The sequence below is a fragment of the Hesperophylax consimilis genome, chromosome 5 (assembly GCF_061612785.1).
Source record: "Hesperophylax consimilis isolate HC1 chromosome 5, BYU_Hcon_1.0, whole genome shotgun sequence".
NCBI classification, from domain to species: Eukaryota; Metazoa; Arthropoda; class Insecta; order Trichoptera; family Limnephilidae; genus Hesperophylax; species Hesperophylax consimilis.
Genome location: NC_142840.1, coordinates 33,805,186 through 33,826,283, shown reverse-complemented (window position 1 = coordinate 33,826,283; position 21,098 = coordinate 33,805,186). Strand labels below are relative to the sequence as shown.

The following is a 21,098-nucleotide window of genomic DNA, read 5'->3' as shown; positions in this document are numbered from 1 at the left end:
ATTAAAAAAAAAAATTTCCACTTTTTTTTATTTATGACCGTTACCGGTTGAAGCTTATCACGGCTATCTTCAGACAAATACAATTTTTCCAACTATTATAATCTAAAATTTTTGGGGTATCAGGGGTGGGTAACGATTTTATTAATTAATCGGTATTTTTACATATCCTGATTTTTGTTATTGGAGGGTTCATATATTTTTAATTTATTCATATCATCAACTTTGTTTACCTGTATGGTTTTATAAATTATTAAAAATTGGTTAGATTGTGTTTTCATCAAGATTTTTTCATACAAGTTTTGAAATTTTGGTGTATTATGTATTTGTTATGATTTTTCCCATCTTAGTTGATATGTCCCCAATAAATTTCCAATTTTAATACTTAATGCTGGTAATAACCAAACAAAGTTGATATTTCGTGTTTGAATTTCCAGTTCTAATGTTTGATGCTGGTAATAACCAAATTTAGTTGATATGTCGTGTTTGAATTTCTAATTGTAATGTTTAGTGCTGGTTAGAAATTAGCTGAATTTCCATTTGTAATGTTTAATGCTCGTCATAACCAAATTTAGTTGATATGTCGTGATTGAATTTCCAATTGTATGATAATGTTGATAATGTTTAATGCTGGTAATAACCAAACTTATGTCGTGTTTGAATTTCCATTTGTAATGTTTAATGCTGGTAATAACCAAACTTAGTTGATATGTCGTGTTTGAATTTCCATTTGTTATGTTTAATGCTGGTAATAACCAAACTTAGTTGATATGTCGTGTTTGAATTTCCATTTGTTATGTTTAATGCTGGTAATAACCAAACTTAGTTGATATGTCGTGTTTGAATTTCCATTTGTAATGTTTGATGCTGGTAATAACCAAATTTTGTTTTACTCACTCGTCGGTTATGTCCGTATGCGCTAACTATTAATTCCTAAGTTATTATCACAAGTTAGATATGAGTATTTCCTAATAAAGATGAGTTATTTTCCGACTGTTGAGATTGTTTTTCACCTTAAATGTTTTCCACGCTTGAATCGACATTTAAAACACTTCAATATTTTCAAGTGATAATTTTTATGTTTATTTTTTAAATCCACCATAAACAAGAAGCCTTTTTTGGCATTAGTAGAAGTAGCAAATGGAATCAATGTTTCAAAGCATCCGTTACTACCCTTCCATATTCACATCGTCGCGTAAACCAAAAATAAATCTAGATATAAAAATTCTTACTGTCGATTTTTGTCGACCATATTTCAATAAGTTGTAAGAATTTCACATTCACTCTATGTTTTTAAGTTAGTGATGTAAATACATGTAGTGAAGATAATATTTACAGTACCTGCACATCATCAATCAGCAATTTTTGTCTTTCTTATAATAATTTATAATGTATTTTTAACTTAATAACACAATAAATACATAACTATACTACCTACGAAAATACGTGAACACCTCCGTATAGGTCTTCCTATAGAGGTGTTCACGAAATACTATATTTGAATAACATATAGTACATATCATTTCTACTTTAATATAACATTATACCCAATCGTGCTATGTACATGTGTGTAAGAGAAAATGTTTATTTTATTATTATAATTGAAATAACTTATCTATAAAGCAAATAGATTTATTTATTAATGTAAACATAGTCTACACATGAAATGTAAAAAATGGACAGACTTTTGGATCACAAAACATGCGCACATCGCATTTCTTGTGTGAATTATATTCTATGTATTTCATTCTAAAAATACATTCATCTGAAGATTGACCTGAAACAAACGATTTACCTTTTTTTAAAAATACTAAACTTTAATTTCGACAGTTACTAACTCCTGCAACTCATAAACCTACAGATACAGTCAATAACAATACAAAATACACTATTATGCTGCAGCAAACCTAAACGCAACTACACTGCCCTTTCCCCTATACACTTATACTGCGGTTTTACACTACGGGAAACCAATACTTAGGTGATATTGACATGCTAATTTATAACTTGGTAAACTTCGCACAAAATAAATATTTCAACACTTCTATCTGATCACTTTATTTTTTTGTATTTCTCTATATATTTTTTTTATTATTATATCTTCACATGTTTCAAAATTATCTTCCATCTTTATGTTGTACTACCTACATGTAAAAGCAACCTGGGTGTTAAATAAATATTATAATAACCATAATGGGCGTAAAGAGTAAGTAAATATATAATATTATGGCAGATGATGCTCTCCGGGTTACAATTAACTCTAACTGCTCAGGTCATTTGCTGGCATAAATAATTTAATTTAGGTGCACAGCTTCCTGCACCCTAATCAAATACCTTATTACAGCGGCTTCTACTGGCACCTGGTGATCATCTAAGTCACCCCCTCCCCGCCCAGCCGTCTCCAGAACAGCCTTCGCCACTTCCTGGGGAAACGGAAGCTGTCTCGTGTCACTTGGGAACCCACCAAATACAGTGACTAGTTGAATCACTCAGATTACGTGTTGATGAAGGTTTCCGAAGTCACGGTTAGATTATCCCGTCAAAATCACACGAATACATCATGTCGGGAAGATTACTGTCATATTGTAATACTTAAGAGTGGAAGATACTCTCAGTATCGCCCTGGTGTAAGACCACCATTCAGAATTGAAACGTTGCTTGAAATGGCTTTAGCCGTGTTTGGTGACCAGATCTGAATAGCCAGGTACTTCCTCCCCTTCCTCTTCCCCATCTCCCTCCCCTCCCCAATACCCTCAGCCTCACAACATACCCCAATTGGGGATGCCATAGTCTCACTGGCTCCAGACGGGAGCAGTTGGGACTCTTGTGCGGTAATACTGTAAAAAAAAAAAAAAAAAACTTAACATAATTTTTTAACTCTTATTTTCGTGAATGAAACTTGGAAGTGGAAATTAACACACTTGCTGATCTAATCGAGCTCAAACTCGGCAGATATATTTTTTCTCGGCGACAATACATTATATCAACTTTTGGTGACACACAGGTCCACACACGCGGATGTGTACGTATTTCCCTGAAATTTTTTGTCATTACAGCAATTAAAATGAATAAATGTCAGTCCTAACTGATCCGCATTTGTTGAAGTTGTTAACGCGTTTGGCTGCAATACCTGGAAAGGACGATTCAATTCACATTCAATTTTTTTTTTTAATTGGTACTAGCCGGCCAAGAGATGACGAAACTGGTCGATAATTGACAATCGATCTATTGTAGCGCAAAATTTTATTATTCAAAGTGTGCTAAACAATTTAGAACCAAATTCAAATAAATAGACTGTTGCTAAAGCGTGATTACTTGATGGTCACATAAATTTAGCATTGAGTTGAGTGGTTTAAGATTCCATTCCCGCCGTAAGGCTTCTTAAATACGATTAGAATCTTAAAATACATAATATAAAACACAGTCGCTATTCGCATCTGTAGGTTTGTGTGTTTAATTATTCTAAACTGTATTTTGATAAGGTTTTCACTTCCATTCAGATTTTTTTTTCTAGAACGTTTATATATATATATATATACAATACATGCATATTATATTTATATGAAGAAGAAAAAATTAATGTTATGTAATCAAATCGTAAAAAAAATATTTTTCACACTTACATTGCTAACGCTGGCTAAACCTTATGATAATAATGTTTTTCGAAATTTTATTTCTTTAAAAGACCTACAGAAATGTCTAAAATAGTTTATGTTCATACCCTTGGGATATGGACAGCTGGTTGTAAATAAAGAACGAATTAGTTCTCAACGGGGAAAATTGGAAAGCATCCATAGTATCATATAAAGTAAATTATTAATTAATTAACCTTATTTGATAAAGTGGTAGAAGTAAAATTAAACAGTTATGAATTTAAAATTGTTTTTTTGTTTTTAACAACTCCATAGCAATGTTTGTAATGAAGAAAAAAATTCAGTAGTTTTTCACATACGAAATTAAAATACCTAATAATATTTTTATTCCGTCCGGAATGGGAGACATTTTTTTTTTTTTTTTTTTTATTGAATATATAAACACATTACAATAATTTACAAATGTAGATATTTCGAGGCTGATTGCGAAAAAATTAGAATTTTTTAACAAAAAATTGCCCAACTCAATTGAGAAATTATTTCTCGTGTTTGAGTTTATTTATTTATTTAAACGCCCATTGGGCTTTTACATACATTGTTATTAGTGTTATTACATTAACTATGTGACATTGAAAAGTTTACGTACATATATAAATAAAATAGTTATTATATCTGTAGTACATAAATGTTTTACAAATAATACAGAATACCATTATGGAGAACAGTTTTTTTTTTCTTTTTTTACTTACTTAGAAAAATAAATGGATTGAAATTAATCAGCATTTATAGGGACTTAAAATCATATTCGAATTGTTATTTAAATTACAATATTAATTTGTAAAGTTAAAACATATATATTAAAGTTAAAAAGTCATAAAAGAAGTCATAAAAGAAAAGAGTGAAAAAACAGAAGCTAAAAAATGGGTTTTTTACTATGGAGTGGAGAAGTCATACATATCAGCAAAGTGTTTATGTAGATTTTGTTTGAGCACTGCTACGGAATCTCTAAATATATCAACAACATTACCAAATTTATTACCAAAATTTTGTATTCGATTTAACGATATGTGCGCATGATAATTAGATTTGAAATTGTTACAGAAAAAGGTGGAATTTTGTCTCGTATTTTTGGAAGGTACAAATAATTTTATTGTGGCAAGAATTTCAGGGCTGTCGATTCTATAATTAATAATTTTATTTAGTAGAACAAGGTCGGAGATAATTCGCCTATCTGATAGCGTAATCAAATTTAGTTGATGCATGAGTTGGATATAATTTATATTTTGGATTGGAATATTTAGTTTAAAGTTAATAAATCTTAAAAATTTGTGTTGTACCCTTTCAATATTGTTGGAATGTACTTTATAAAACGGGGACCAAATAGGCGAATTATACTCTACTTGACTTCTTACTAAAGATGTGTACAGTGTGTTCAAACATTCTAGTGACTTGAAGTCACATGCGGTTCTACATATAAACCCAAGCATTTTTAGGGCTTTATTTGTGATTTCATTTATATGCGGATTGAATGTTAACTGTTCATCAAATATAACACCCAAGTCCCTGATTTGAGTGACAGCTGTCAATTTTACATTATTAAACGAATATTCATAAATTGTATGATTTCGTATTTTACAAAAACGAATGACCTGACATTTTTTAATATTAAGAAACAGAGAGTTGATGATGCACCAACGATATAGTTTATTTAAATTAAGTTGCAAAGTATAACAATCGTCTAAACTGCGTATTGTTTTATATATTTTCAAATCATCTGCGAAAAGAAGAACTTCTACATCTTTAAATATGCTAACAATATCATTAATAAATAACAAAAAAAGAATTGGTCCCAGGTGAGACCCCTGAGGGACCCCACTTGTGGCTTCGAAAATGTAAGATTCCACAGATTTTATTTTGACACATAGCTCTCTTTTACTAAGATAACTTTCAATCCAACTTAACAGATTACCCTTGATACCCAACATACTTAATTTTTGTACAAGGATATGTCGCATAACTTTGTCAAATGCTTTGGAAAAATCAGTATATATTGAATCCACTTGATGCTTCAAGGCAAGAGAATCAGTTATGTAATTTTCGTATATGATCAAGTTACTTAGGGTGGATTTACCTGTGATAAAGCCATGCTGGTTGGGTACAATAATATTATTAATTTGTTTACATATTACATCTAGGACTAACGATTCAAATAGTTTGGGAATAGCGGACAATATACATATTGGTCTGTAGTTCGATACATCGCTTTTATCTCCCTTTTTATGAATAGGCGTAAGATAGCTTTTTTTCCACTGTTTTGGAAAACACCCTGACGACAAAGACTTATTAAATAGTAAAAATAATGGATAAGTCAAACTGCGAACACAAGATTTTAAATATATTGGAGGGAAACCATCCGGTCCAGCGGATTTATTAGTATCTAATGCTTTTATAGCCTTTTCTATAGCGTTTATTTCAATAAAACAATGGTTTAGGTTAAGTGATTCTTCAAGTGATATATCATTTGGGATTTCATTATCGGTAATATTATCATCATAAATACTTTTGAATAAATCTGCAAAAAGATTGACAATGCCTTCGGTATTATCCGCACAATTGTTATTCAGATACATAATATTTGGTAAACTACCATCATTTTTACGCTGAGCATTAGAAAAGTTCCACAATTTTTTAACATTATCATGAACCTCCATTTCTATTAAACTAATATAATCATTATAACATTTTTTAGACAATTCTTTGCACTGCTTTCTTATGTTAGTAAACATTATATAATCATCGACGTTTCTAGATTGCTTATATATTCGGTGAGTTTGTTTTTTAGTATAAATCAATTCTTTTAATTCTTTTGAAAACCATGTAGGGTAAAGGGATGCAATAAAATTAACTTTTGGAACATGACGTTCTTTTGAAGTGTTTAGGATTGAATAAAATTGTTGGACTTGATTCACAATATTGTTTTCATCTTCTAGAAATGACCAGTCTATATGGTCAAGATAATCAATTATATTTGGGTAGTCAGCTTTTTTAAAATTGTACGATGAAGTTTTTAATTTCTGCAATTTTCTAGACTCATTTGTGATAATAATATCTAACGCGGGATGGTGTTGGTCTAAAGGTAACAACAATTCATCCGATTGTCCTACCACTGTACTTAAGTCACTAGAAAATACTAGGTCAAGCATTCGGTTATAAGAATTATGCACTTTATTTAACTGTTTTAGTCCTAGGAAAAAAGACATATCAAGCATTTCCTTAGATTTGACACACTGCACTTCTGTTTCGTTAATAATCACTTCATTGTTCTTATCGAAAGACCAGTCGATTTTCGGAAGATTGTAGTCGCCTACAATTATAAATTTGGCTTTAGGATATTTATATTTTAGTGTTTCTACATCCTCGATGTGGTTCTTGTATATTTGCAGATCTGACATTGGTGGAATATAAGTACAAGCGATAATGATTTTTGTGGATGAAATATTTAGCATTACAAACATCTGTTCAACGCTTTTGTGTTTAACTGGCAATTTTTTAGATGAAATGTTTTTAGATATGCACACCATTACACCTCCTCCTTTTGATTTGTTGCTTGTAATGGGGTCACGGTCAAGACAATAGATGTTGTATTTATTGAGACCTAATTCCGATGAATTGATGTCCTCATTTAACCATGTTTCTGTTAATAACAAAATATCATGTGGGAATGTGGGAGAAGTTATTTTAAGATGTTGTAATTTAGTTCTCATTCCGCGGACATTTTGGTAGTACCCAAACAATTTTAGGTGCTGTTTAAGTTTTTTGGCACGTTTTTTATTATTTTTGGAACAGAGTTTATGTACTTAATTGTTATGTTTGTTTCCCCTTCCGCTTTTCTCGTTTCAAACTCTTTCCAAACATCCGTCATTTGTTTCCTTTGCAGCTCCGTGAGATCTTGTTTAACTTTGATGCCATTTTTCAGTTTATATTTATTTATGATTATTTGCTTAGCTTGATATGAATCTTGGAGTTCTACTTTTATTGGCCTGATCTTGTCAGTTTTTCTTACGCCAAGCCTATATATTTTAGAAATATTTATCTGTAGTGTATCATCGATAATTTTTAACGTTGAACATACTTTGTTGTTGTCATCAGAGTTGGGGAGTGTTGTGAGTCATTATGGTTTATAGGTTGTAAAATTTCACTAATAATTTTCACATCATATATTTATATGTTTGGTGAGAAGTCACCATTCATAATTGAAACGTTGAATTTCTTGAAATGGTTTTTAACTGTGTTTTGTCGCAAGCTCTGAATAACCAGGTACATTCCAACCTCCTTGTAGAACACTTTCTCACGACATTTCTCGAAATCAAGATGCGCAGTTAAACTGGCTCCGGGCAGTTGGGACTGTTGTGTGGTATCACAAAGAAGATAAATCACCTGAATAAACATTATATGAAGTTTTTATATATCCAATTACATATTTAAGACATTTTTTTAAGATTCCTTGCTGACATATTAAAACTAATTTACTACTATTTTTTTCGCCCCATCGCCTTGCGTCGCAGAGGGAGGGATATATTCATATGTCTGTCACTCATGAAAACACTGATCCTTAGATTCTTACACAACCCTTATACCTTTTACCTTCGCAAAACTTCTTATCTTTCCTTTCCTTAAAACATACCCTCTACACAGCATCCCAAAAGATGACGTAGGCCCTGAGGGAAATGATTTTCCTCAAGGACTCCTGTGTGGGGTTAATTTAAAAAATAAATTTATATGTATACCTTATCACTTATATCATAATGCGCTTTGCAATGCCTTAGTAAATAAATAAATAAATACATCAGTGAAAACTTGTTTTTTTTTTAAATTATACAATGTGCTACGAATAGGACGAGAAGTAATTGAAACAAAAATTGGATTGAATTATTTAATCTACTTACAAGACGCTGCTGGAGAACGTAGCATTATAATTATTTCCGTATTAATAGAACAGATCAAACGCTCCTCCGCTTTGGAGGCTTCTCCCGCCGCGCAGAGGGTCTTTCTATTAGTTACCTGGTGAATATGGAATCATTATTTGGTCCAATACACATCAATGGACCCTCTGCTCGATAAGATATCTGTGGAAGACACAGCACCCTTATCGTGGATAGAAGCAAAATGATTAAAACAAATGAAATAATAATAATAATAAAAATGATTTATTCTCTTCTTTTCTTAGTAACATATAGAGATAATGATATCCTCACTGGGATCTCCCGTGCTGAGGATGTCATTTACATATTATAATTTAATTATAAGAAATTAATATTACAACATAGTAACATATGAATTTAATTATAAACATATATCATGTAGTATAATTTTTACTATTTTTTTTTAAATAATTTTAAAATAAGTAAGATAGTGTTTTTTTGTATAGTTCAGTTTAGTAGATTCGGTTTTAGTCTGTGTTTGATATCAGTTTATTTTCATTTTCAGATCTCCCTATATTAAGTATCCAGCTTTTTATTTGAGATTTAAATGTTATAATGTTGAGGTTTTTGAGTGAGAGTGGTATTTTATTGTAGAGTTTAATATTATGATATTATGTATATTATTTTGATATTTAATAAAAAAAAAAAAATTCAAAAGATGGCGGATTTTTAGTTCAATACAATGACAGAGTTTTGAGAGAGCTTGAAATGGCTTAAGCCGTGTTTAGTGAGACCAAATTTTAACGACCAGGTCCCCCTTTTTTCTTTCCCACTACCTACAGCCACAACATACCCTAATTAAGTTTGCCATAGAATCACTGGCTCCAGCCGGTTTGGAACAGTTGAGACTCTTGCGCGGTACTCACTGTTTCCTACTTGTATCACGTTTATGTTTGTCCATAAATGCGTGACTTAAACTTGAATTTAAATAAAAAAATTCGTATAATGTTACTGTGGGTGCCTTTTGCTGAGTTTGAAAATAATCATCTTGCCGAATGAGGATAAAAAACAATGTTACAAAATTCTCTATGGTTCTTCCATTACGATTTCACGAAAAGAAATTCTTATTCCTCATTTTTTTAATTTCAGCTTGGCGACTTATCAAATGCTGAGCTAAGAATATTAACGGACCAGCTGGAGAAGATACGTTACGGAGGTAAGATATTTTATTTATTTTCGGGAAATCGACAGTTTATATTTTATCAGTTTGAACATGCGTAGTAAATCCATCTATTTTTCAGTATAAATATTCCGTTTGCATTGACCCCAAACCGTCACGTCACGTCGTGTTATCGGTAAAATTACTTTTGTCAAAATCTGCTATCTGAAAAGTAAAGAATCTATTTGATTCAAACTAGTCAGCACTTGAGGAAGCCGAAAACACTACAACCATCTGGTCCGACGACCCAAAAGTGCCCAATGCCCATGTGCGTACATCTACCATACAGCATTACCTAAACGCTTCATATATTTCTGAATTTCAACCAAATATATGCAATGTTCAACCAATGCCTGAGACAGTTTTAAAGCCAAATTTAGTAGACTGAACCCCTGAAATCATATCCAAAAAAACTTTCAGACAATTCTCCAACTCTACATAAGGATAGAAACTGCCAATGTGTAATATCCTTTGACCAGCCAGTCTCCCAAGATTCATTACAAAATAATATCAAACCGCATCAAGAGATTCAAAATTGCCCAAATAATGCTGATCAAGATAAAAACGGAACCTTGAAAATCAAAGGAATGGAAATACACAACCAAAGAGAAACGTCAACCGTGCACGTTAAATTATTTGATACTTTACGCTTCTTTATTGCCTCCCCAGGAGAAGACTTTTACCCTACTAGGACATTGCACGATTAATAGAAACTTCCAAGTTAAGCCATCAGACGGTAAAGCTGACTGCCGTGATGTTTCATGACCGATAATCAATAACCTGTCAACTTCTCACTTACATTTCGTCCTGCAACGAAAAAGTTACCACAAGGGCACCCCATAACTGGTCATGGAAGATATAAGATTACCCAATAAAATCAAACAATAATGCGAAGTTACGCAAAATCCATTGTTTTTAGTTTGAAAATTTGATCGTTGAGAACTATATTAGATTCTTTAATTATATACTTTTTTTGAAAATTTGATTGTTAAGAATTATATTAGATTCTTTAATTAAATACTTTTGTTTGAAAATTCTATCGTTGAGAACTATATTAGATTCATAAATTAAATATTTTTGGTTTGAAAATTTGATCGTTGAGAACTATATTAGAATATTTAATTAAATACTGCAAGTGGAACATATCTTGGCCTTGGCCTATAGTCGAATGTTTTTTGATGAGTTTTATTACCTACCTATTTTTTATTCACCTATAAAAAAATTTGTGGAAAGGGTGGAAAATCTCCTTTCTACGCACCCCTTTTTGGATGTAGTTTTATTGCAGGTACAATGTAACAAATCGGAGAACATTTTGATATTAGTGTCCAAACTTCAAAAATAACATTCAATAATTGCATTTTGGGGATTTTTTTGCATAAATCAAAACAGGCGGCTGGAATTAAGCGGGATTTTCAACTTTATCGTTATGTGCGTGATTTCGGCCGAATCCCAATGTTACACGCTGAGGTACAATATACTAGGAATGACAAGGGCGACTCTTGAATACTTTGCTTTGCCCATCATACATATTTTAGTTTACTTATGTTTTTCAATAATTGAAAATTCACTTTCTGGGGTCATTGTGATTTAAATATAAATAAATAACTTTGCATGCAACACTATTTAATCTTAAAAATCGACAATTTTAAAAACCAATTGTTTCTTTTTACTATAAGGAATAATGAAAATGATAAAAATTAGGAATAGACAAACATGTATGGACAAATAAATACCAATAGACAAAAGTATTACAATGAGCGGGGATTGCTTTGCCGTTATTACAGAAAAACAATTTTGTAACTGCTTCCGTGGTCGAGCAAGCCGAAAATCATGGGTTCAAATCCCGGGGAGCGCAAGTAAATTTTATTTGATTTTTTTGTGTTATTTCCTAATTTATTCATTTTAAATTTTATATAGTCTACTTGCGGTAAGTTTCAGAGTCGAAGGTACTCACAGTATCGTACTGGTGTAAGACCACCTTCAGAATTGAAATGTTGCTTGAAATTGCTTCAGCCGTATTTGGTGACCAGATCTGAATAGCCAGGTACTCCCCGACCTTCCTCCTCTTCATCTCTATTCCCTGCCCACTACCTTCAGCCTTGCAAAATACCCCAATCGGGGATGCCATAGTCTCACTGGCTCCACACGGTTTGTAGTCGTTGGATCTCTTGTGTGGTATTAACATAAAAAAATATTTATGTATATGAAATAATAAAAATTATCATAAAACAGGTCATAAATTTACATTTAAATTACTATAAATTAAATTACTATTTTACTAATTTACATTTAAATTACTATCACTACTAGATAAATCTGACGAAAAATTACAGGTTATAAATTATATCAATTCTTTTGATTAAGTAGCGGCGTATACAAAGTTATTATTTTTTATTAAAATTGCTTCTGAGCCAAAAAATGTGCTTTATTTAAATATTGCTAATCGGTAAAAGTTTTAATAGTTGTGCCCAAATTAACAAAATAAAACAACCTACATTTTGGGGATGAATTTTTTCATAAATAAAACAGGTTTTTTATTATATGAAATTATCTCACGACATTTTTTTTAACATTCATATTAAACAAATGTCTTAAAATGATTTCATCTTTGAATGCTTCCGCTTTTTTACTAATTTTTGAATAATAAATATTATCAACTCGAGTACAAATCTCCTGTCTGGAACCCACATTATAATATACATGTACAAGCTGTTGAAAGAATACAAAACAAATTCTTACGTTTTATAAATTTTAAAATGGGTATTCCAGCAATTATGTTGAACTATAACACTCTGTTAAATTATATGAATATGCTGAAATTGTCAGACAGAAGAATTTTCATTAACTTGGTATTTCAATATAAAATTCTAAATGATTTATTTGATAGTCAGGTATTGCTAGAATTGATAAGCTTTCGGATTCCACAACGTAATGCTAGAAGTCAGGATTTAGTTTAGTGCAGAAATTCTAGGACCAACTACCATATGTATTCCTCTTTGCACAAAATACTTGTTGGAGAGAAACAATTATACCAAGTCAGTGGAAATCTTCAATTTATGTGTAAAGAAATGTTAAATGTTGTTAATGAAGCAATTCAGTTATGTACGATAAATAATGTAATTTTCTTAATATTCTCTTGTAAAAGCCCCCAAAAAGGGCGTTAATAAATAAATAAATAAATTATTATCCCAATCCAACGTTCACATAATTAGCGATAAACCAAACTTTGAGATTTTAAACGCTTTGAATAATGAATTATGATGATTGCGCGATGCTGTGTTGGTTTTTCTCCGGACAAATGACCGAATAATAGTTGATTTGGTTTTTTAGTGCTCACTACCACTGCCCGCTCCATTGTGTGTTTACAGTAAAAAGTATTCCCAGCGAGCGGCATTAATGGCAAATTGATTTTTAAAAACACCCCACGCCAATGTGTTCTGCGATTGATTTGGAATTCTGGCTAGTTTATCTATGAATGTACAGCCTGCGCTACAACCAGCGAAGATAATGTCCAAACAAAATGACAGTTTGGTAAATTTTCTTCCGAAAAAACTGGGCACTTTTAACGTTTCGTATACCTACTTTCTAAGGCAAAGCTCAAATCTGAAATAATTACTTTAGATTAATCTTTACTACGAATTCGTCTATGAATTCCTAAAAATACGCTTTGGACAAATTGAAGCATTTCCTTTCGTTTATTTCTGTTTTAAATTATAAAATAAAGGACTTTAAATAAAACGTTTTTTTATGATTTTATAGCCTACTTTTTAAATTTTTTGTAAGTTATTAGTAATGATTATAAAAAATCTTGCTCAACTAACTATGTAAGTATAGTGAAATATAAAATTAACAATTTAACATTGTATAAGAAGTGTTTTTTGGTTCGAAATTTAGAATTTTTGTACGAAAAATATGTGTTCCCACGTAGTACGTAGGGCAAAATATATATTTTAATAATTATGTATTTATTTATTTATACGCCTAAGAATGCTTTTACATAAAAGTGAGAGTAACATAAAATAAAATAGAAATTAGAACAACACTACATATAAAACAAAACACTAAAACTACGTTACCAACGCTACTCTAATTTGTAAGATTCAACAGACTGCTGGTATAGATTATGCTCAATTCTATAAATGGAATCAATAAATTTATCAATAGTACCCCCATACGTGGTGCGCATAATTTACTCCCAAATAATTTCCTAAATTGCCTCTAAAATAGTTTAAAATCAATTTCTTTAATGGCCTAATTTGTATAATTTGTAACACATAAACTAAAATAAACTGGCACGTATCCGAATTAGATTTCTGCTGTAACTTTTGATTCCAATAAATATTTTTTCAGTTAGGTTGGGTATTTAAATATAGTGCCTATAGAAATTTTCTTTTAAAATCAGTGTGGAAGATTGGTAAGCTCCCTGGCTCTAGACCCAAAAGGCATAGCCACCCTGGGATGGGCAAACGAATTAAAAACAATAAAATCACATATTAGCTGACCTTCACGGTTTTACCCCGGGGAGAGACGAAAGACACTTCCCTTACATTCGGCCTCACAACATTCCCAAATTGGGTGATATAGATCAACTGGTTTCGAGCAATTTGTGGCTGTCATAAAACAAAGAAGAAAGAAACATGCGTAAAAGTGGCTTTCGTGGTGTTGAAAATGCCCTGGATGGATTTTAAACGATGGAATTCATTCGGAAGGTACTGTACAGAATTGGGAACCAGTTGTTGTAATTATGATTATTTTTTTAACATGGGAATTATAACTATCGGTATTACAAGGTAGAATCAATCTAACAATCATGATTGAAGCTGGCTGTAAATAGTAGATACGCTTACCTACTGGGGAACATGTACCATAGCAACTGGAGAGTGGACAGATTGAATACAGATTGCTTTTAGCTATTTTAACAATTGTTGTGTGAACAAAGGACGTTCTGATGGAACCTACTCTTGTTATTTTCCTAATAAAATGTCAATACTTAACGCGTTTCTCTCTGGTTTGTGGAATTTGCAAATGGAAGACAATACTATTATCTCTGTGTGATTTTTCGTTGTGATGCAAAATGCTAAAAGCCGTTCCCTTTGAAATTTAAATTGTACTCTTCCGAAGCACGCTCCAAATAATGGGATTATTTTCAATTTTTACATAATACCACTACGGTTTTATTTCATGCCTCTTTCAGAGCGAATCATTTCTCGTATTGACAATGAACGAAAACACATTTTAATTTTTTACCGCATTCAGGGTTTTAAACGGTTTCAATTAATTAACAGCTTTTTACTTGTAATACGCAGCTGAAAATTTAAGAAAATAGTGACGCAATTAATTATTTATGTGCTGTCTAAAAATTTTAATTCGATCTAACTAGAAAGACATGTATTATCAAAAAACGCAACATAATTATAAGCTCTTTATTATTTTGATATCTCTTTATTTGAATTAACATAAACAAGGTATTTATTTATATATGGGATGCCCGTAGAGCTTTCATAAACATAATATACATATAACATTTACAAACATTATACAGACAAACGTATCAGAACAATAATTACATATAATTTTACAAACATAAAACGGAATCAGTTATATTGACAATTATTTTTGCCTTGATATAGGACGGAGAAGTTTTGAAAATATGGGAAAGACAATACATATGTATTGTACATAGGTCAGTGAAATCGCGCTAGTGTAAGTTATAAGAATAGTAAGTGTTATGGTTGTCACGGTGGAAAAAATGATGGAGTTGATTTATTAGGGATCAGTATGTAAAGTAAATTCCAAAGTAAGTTATATCAAGCGCAACATAATATGGCGCAGTAAGTTCAACTCTAAGAATGAGAGTCGGGGGTTTAGGGGGTTCAATCCATCCCCCACAGTTTTGTGTGGAAAAAAAGAGAATAATACTCGTAGATAAGATTCTTGTAAAAATACAACAACATTATTTTCATCATCGCAAGGTCGAAAACCCATAAGAATGGTATGGCTAAGTCAGTGAGTTCAAGGGTATTATTTTTATCAGCAGTTACATCCTTCTGAGACTTTAAATATTATATCATTAAGTTCATTACAGTGTATTGTTATTGTTTAGGTAACGAGATGCCGGTGAATAGACTGTCCATCCGAGGCCTGATGCCGGACACAGACTACTACATGACGTACGACGGCTCCACCACGGCGCCTGCGTGCCACGAGACCGTCACGTGGATCATCATCAACAAGCCCATCTACATCACAAAGCAGCAGGTAAGCAGTCGAGCAAAGACGGCGTCAGATTCCAGCCTAACTTTAATTCTTGCATTCACGTCATCAAAGATCGAATCAGTTCAAAAGTGTACAGAGACAAATCGGGCATTAACCTATAGAAATGGATTGTCCCCACTGCATACGGACTATAAAACACGCCTAGTATATTTCAAATTAATTAGAAACATGAAATAATGACATTAAATTTCTTTTCAGAATCATAGTTAACCATTTGGCCAAAATCAATATCAATCCCCGTCTATTGAAAACCCCTGAAACTTTCCATATTCCTTTTCAAAGAATCAACTTATTATTTTCCCAACTCCACGTGCAAATGTTTCAACTGCATAACATGCACTGTAGTCGCGAGATTTTAGACATATTTTTCAGAAATTTCAAATCTATTATTTTCACTCTTGACTTCACTTAACGCATACTCAATTTTTTCTTGGTTTTTGCTGTTTTATTGTAGTTTTTCAAAACTATTTACTGTTTTATTCTTACATATGTTTGTACGAAGTTATTGCACGGTTGGCATTTGTTTTTTTTAGAAAATTGTTTTATGGTAATGATCTGTCATTGTGTACATTGTACGACACTGAGGTTCGTGGCCCCAGATCCAATAGTTCTGATGAAGCAGGCTCTCTACTCCTCACAGACCTGCACTCACATTCAGGAACCATGTGCAGGGCCGGCCCTGTGCAGGTGCAATTGGAGCAGCCCACTCCGATCTCTGACTTGCCAAGGCACTAAGGAGTCAAAGAACCAAGGCGCTGATAATATCTAACACCTAATACAGCGCCCTTGAGGTTTTCAGTGGCAGCAGGCGCCGCGCCGTTTGGCTTAGGCCCGGCCCTGCATGGAGAAAACTTACTGATAAAAAATGTAGCTAATTTATTAAGAATCTTATTTTCTCCGTGTTTTCCTGTGATACTTGATCAGTAATGGTGAGCTGCAGCTGCTTCTCCTGCCTTTCCATTGAGCTTTTTCAGGTTCAACTACTCAGTTTTATGAGCGACGTAGGCGGCTTAGACTCATTGCGGGCAGACAAGTAACATCCTATCTATTCTTTCAGAAATAATAGATTATTACGCCCGGCAGTCCATGGTATGCTGAGCATTTCAAGAATTCACTTACAGTAATATAAAGAGCCGATTAAATACAAACCTTTGAACTATCTCATTTTTTTCAACAACAACAAAAAGTTTTTTTTGTTTCTTTGTAAGTATTTTGTTTTTGTTGAAATTAAAAAACACATAAAAAAATACCTTTTCAAGTTTTGGTAAAGTATTTTTTTTTGGTGTTTCAAGAATCTATATTACATGAGTACCAACGCGGGTTCATTTCATTTTAATTTAAAGCATTAACAGTTTATTTTTTATTATTTTGGTGTTTCAAGAATCTATATTACATGTGTACCAACGCGGGTTCATTTCATTTTAATTTAAAGCATTAACAGTCAATTTTTAAGCACGGGATACGATCAAATTGAACCATTCACAGACAAAATTATAGAAAAGCTTACATGGAGTAATAGAAGATGTTACGTTATATAATAATATATTATAGCAAGACGTCGTGGTACTTATCTCTATGTTGTTTTGGGTAGAGATATAACGCAATATACGAAATAAATTAACGAGATGATCGTAACATAGAAATCTAATCTATTCATGTACATATTAAAAACGCAATTAATTATTTTCACTGCGACGCATTGTGTAATATTCACCTCAAATTTGTTTTAAAATAATGTTTTCATTAACATTATCAGTTAATTTTACACGTAAACATGATGATTTTCTCTCTAAATTTATTGTTATAAAGTTTAATTTGAAGAACTCCATTTGAATTTTTGGTTTTCTTTTATGTATTCAATAGTATTGTTATCAAATTTACAAAAGAATAGTTTATTATTGAACAAGTTCTGCTGTGTAGTTATTATTACGCGACCGTTTTTTCGCCATCTGACAGCATTATTGGTATATGTGATTACCACAGGTAACATTACCATGTCTAAATGAAAAAGCAATGATTTCCTCCAGGTAAACATGCGCCCGATTTCAATGTTTCCGCTATGTTGCCCTCTCAGCTTATTGAATGGAGTGAACAGCTATTGAACAGAGCCTTAGAAAACAAATAAACAATACCTTCGTCCTTTCCAAGTACATATCATTACTTTAGTAAGGGAACCTTCCTGCCTCCGTAAGAGCCTTAAGGGAAAGGCATACACAGGGAAGCTTTTAATAAAATAAATGTGTTAAAAGAGCATCATGCGTTTTCATAAACAGATTGAAATAAACCTACAATATAATGACTGAAAAAATTGATTTTAGTAATAAACGTTTGGTAGTCATTTAATTTTATTATTTTTCATTTTTATTTTGTTTTACGCCCAGCTGGACTTTTACGTCGATTATAAGAACATAATATACCTAGTGATCTATCGAAAATTACACACAAAGTTTTTATAGCATGAAATAACAATAAACTGATTAACTAAATATGAAACTCTTTTAGTAAAACATGTAAAGTTAAAACATAAAATATAAACAAGAACAATACTACACGTAATTCACTAAAACTACATTACCAATGCTACTATAATTTGTTAGATTCAACAAAGTGCTGGCGTAATAATTGTTGTCAGTAAATATATCAATAAAACCCTCAAACTTGTTGCCTAGATCGAATAGATTAGTGAATGTGTCTGATAGTTGATTGTGAATGTATTGGAGAAAAATATTAGATTTAATCTTTTTTTTCCTAGTCGGTAAATGGAATTTAATGGTGGCAACGATGGCAGAGCTGTCAATTAAGTTGTTAATTACTGTGTAATACAACCTGATCTGACATAATTCTTCTGGCAGACAGCGTTATTAGATGAAATTGATTCATCAAACTGACATAATTAACGAATTTAATTGAAATTTTGAGTTTAAATTTTATGTACCTAAGATATTTGTGTTGAACTTGTTCCATTTTGATAGAGTGAACTTTATATACAAAAGAGACTAAATAGGTAAACTATAATATTAAACAATACGGCAGTTAGTTGTATTAGATTATAATACAATACGCAAAATTTAATTGTGTGGTCGTATAAATTATTATATACATATTTTTATTATGCTTTAATTTAGGAGTAGAAAATATTTTGGAGGATTTAACAAACGATTATGCACGGCACGCAAACCAGGCGCGACACTTCATATTACTCGAGGCCAATTATTTACAACTGTAGAATGCAGCAGATCTCACGAAGACTTGCGGACTGGTGATGTTTTATACAAAATAAAAATACACGATATGATACACGGTGTCCGAAAACTTGAAGTTCAAGTGCGAAGCTTGTGAATCTTCATCACACTTGGAGTCGATTTTGTCGTTTAACTTTGTCGATATCGTTTTCTAGTAAATCAAGTCCGAAGTTGGAATTATAGTGCAAAAAATTTGTCTCTCAGATGTTAATATTAGCTGTTTAACATATTTTTAAATGCGTTGAAGCGTAGACCAGGCTCTAAAAGTGTCTTAACCCCATAGATGCAGAGTTTCAAAAAATATATAAATGCTCAAATAAACAAATGAAACAATAGTTTGTCTTATAATACATTAAGTATTTTTTTTTATTTATTTAATGAAAAAACACAGTTACAGAGAGTAATTGAAAGATAATTTTATAAAATAATAACTTGAGAATTCGCATACATCCTAACTATTTCTCACAAATTGACTAAAGCATTTAGCAACTATTTAGTATTTATTGTATATTACTGTTTAGAATTTGTTTTACGCTGTAGTGAGAATCGAACCCGTAACCTTCCGACTCAACGAATAGACCAGTACGCTCCTTCACCAGGCTACCGAAAACGTCGTTTTCAGAACAAATTGTAAAATAACGTATTTCTTTTCTTTTGATATATTATAAAATATTAATATCCTGCCAACCTTGTCTGAAGTTCCGAGTGGCGCGGCCTCAAGGCTCCGCTGCCTACCTGTTGCTGTCCCCCACCCCCCCGGGACTTGTTGCGCCCCACCCCATGCCCACTCCCCCTCCATGTCACTGTGTCAATGTGACGAAGGCGCTGAAGGAAAACTCGCCCGAGAAGGGAGGACAAACAAATCGAGCATTGACTTGCACAGCTTTTCAATTCGCTCCCATCACCATTTTTATAATGTCCGCATTGCTTTTTTTACACGCAATCTTTGTTTGTTTATAGTACGCTTTGCTAACTTTAACAAAATGTGTCTTAAATAAAATTGTGACGTCAATTAGTTTTTGTCTTCTATGTGATATATTCATAAAAATAAAGTAGATAAATATAATACTAGTAATTTTGTGAACAGTACACCTCACGTCAAAATGATTTTTTTTTTAATTTTATCATGTTTAGTAAATCAAATCAATATTTCCACCTGCCTGATTAATTAATCATGAATAAATGAACTATTTCTTTTCACAAAAACGTGAATTTTCAATTAATTTACTAATATATTGAATACAGGGGAATTTTGCATACGTATTTACTTATTGATTTTTAATTTTACATATTATTTATATTATGTTAGTGAGCGCTACCATGTCTTAGTGTCGTGATGTCGATTATTAATTTTGATGCATATAACATCTAAATCAATAATCGAAAGAATATAATGTCGTATGGAGGATAAATATGTAGTAGTACGTAATCATATATAATGTCGTAAGTAACATAACATTGTAAGTAAATTGACGTAGTAAGTAACAAAACTTCATAAATAACATTAAACGTTTAAAGTGGTTCCTAATAAGTATTTTTTGTAAGCAATCGTTATCAATTTGAGAGTAAGTAGAAAAGATTATAATATATCACATGAAACAGTAAGTAACCTTATATAATGTCGTTAGTAACATAACATTAAATATATTAACATTATATATATAACAGTAAATTGACGTAGTAAGTAACAAAATTTAATAAATAACATAAAACGTGTAAACTTGTTTCTAATTACGTGAACACTTTTTAGTAAAAAATTGCAGGTATTTAGCATTTTTTGCAAACAATCGTTATCAATTAGAGAGTGAGTAGAAAGTGTAATAATATATTACAAGGAATAATCACCTTT

The 21,098-nt window shown here is 31.7% G+C and overlaps 1 protein-coding gene across 1 annotated transcript in view; it reads left to right on the top strand.

The window, feature by feature from the left end:
- CARPB (Carbonic anhydrase-related protein B) overlaps nt 1–21,098 on the top strand; it is a 335,706-nt gene that overhangs the window by 289,589 nt on the left and 25,019 nt on the right. Inside the window, exons 7-8 of the mRNA XM_089632140.1 lie at nt 9,662–9,728; nt 15,835–15,989. Coding sequence (XP_089488266.1) covers nt 9,662–9,728; nt 15,835–15,989 — 222 coding nt within the window. The remainder of the gene's footprint in view (nt 1–9,661; nt 9,729–15,834; nt 15,990–21,098) is intronic.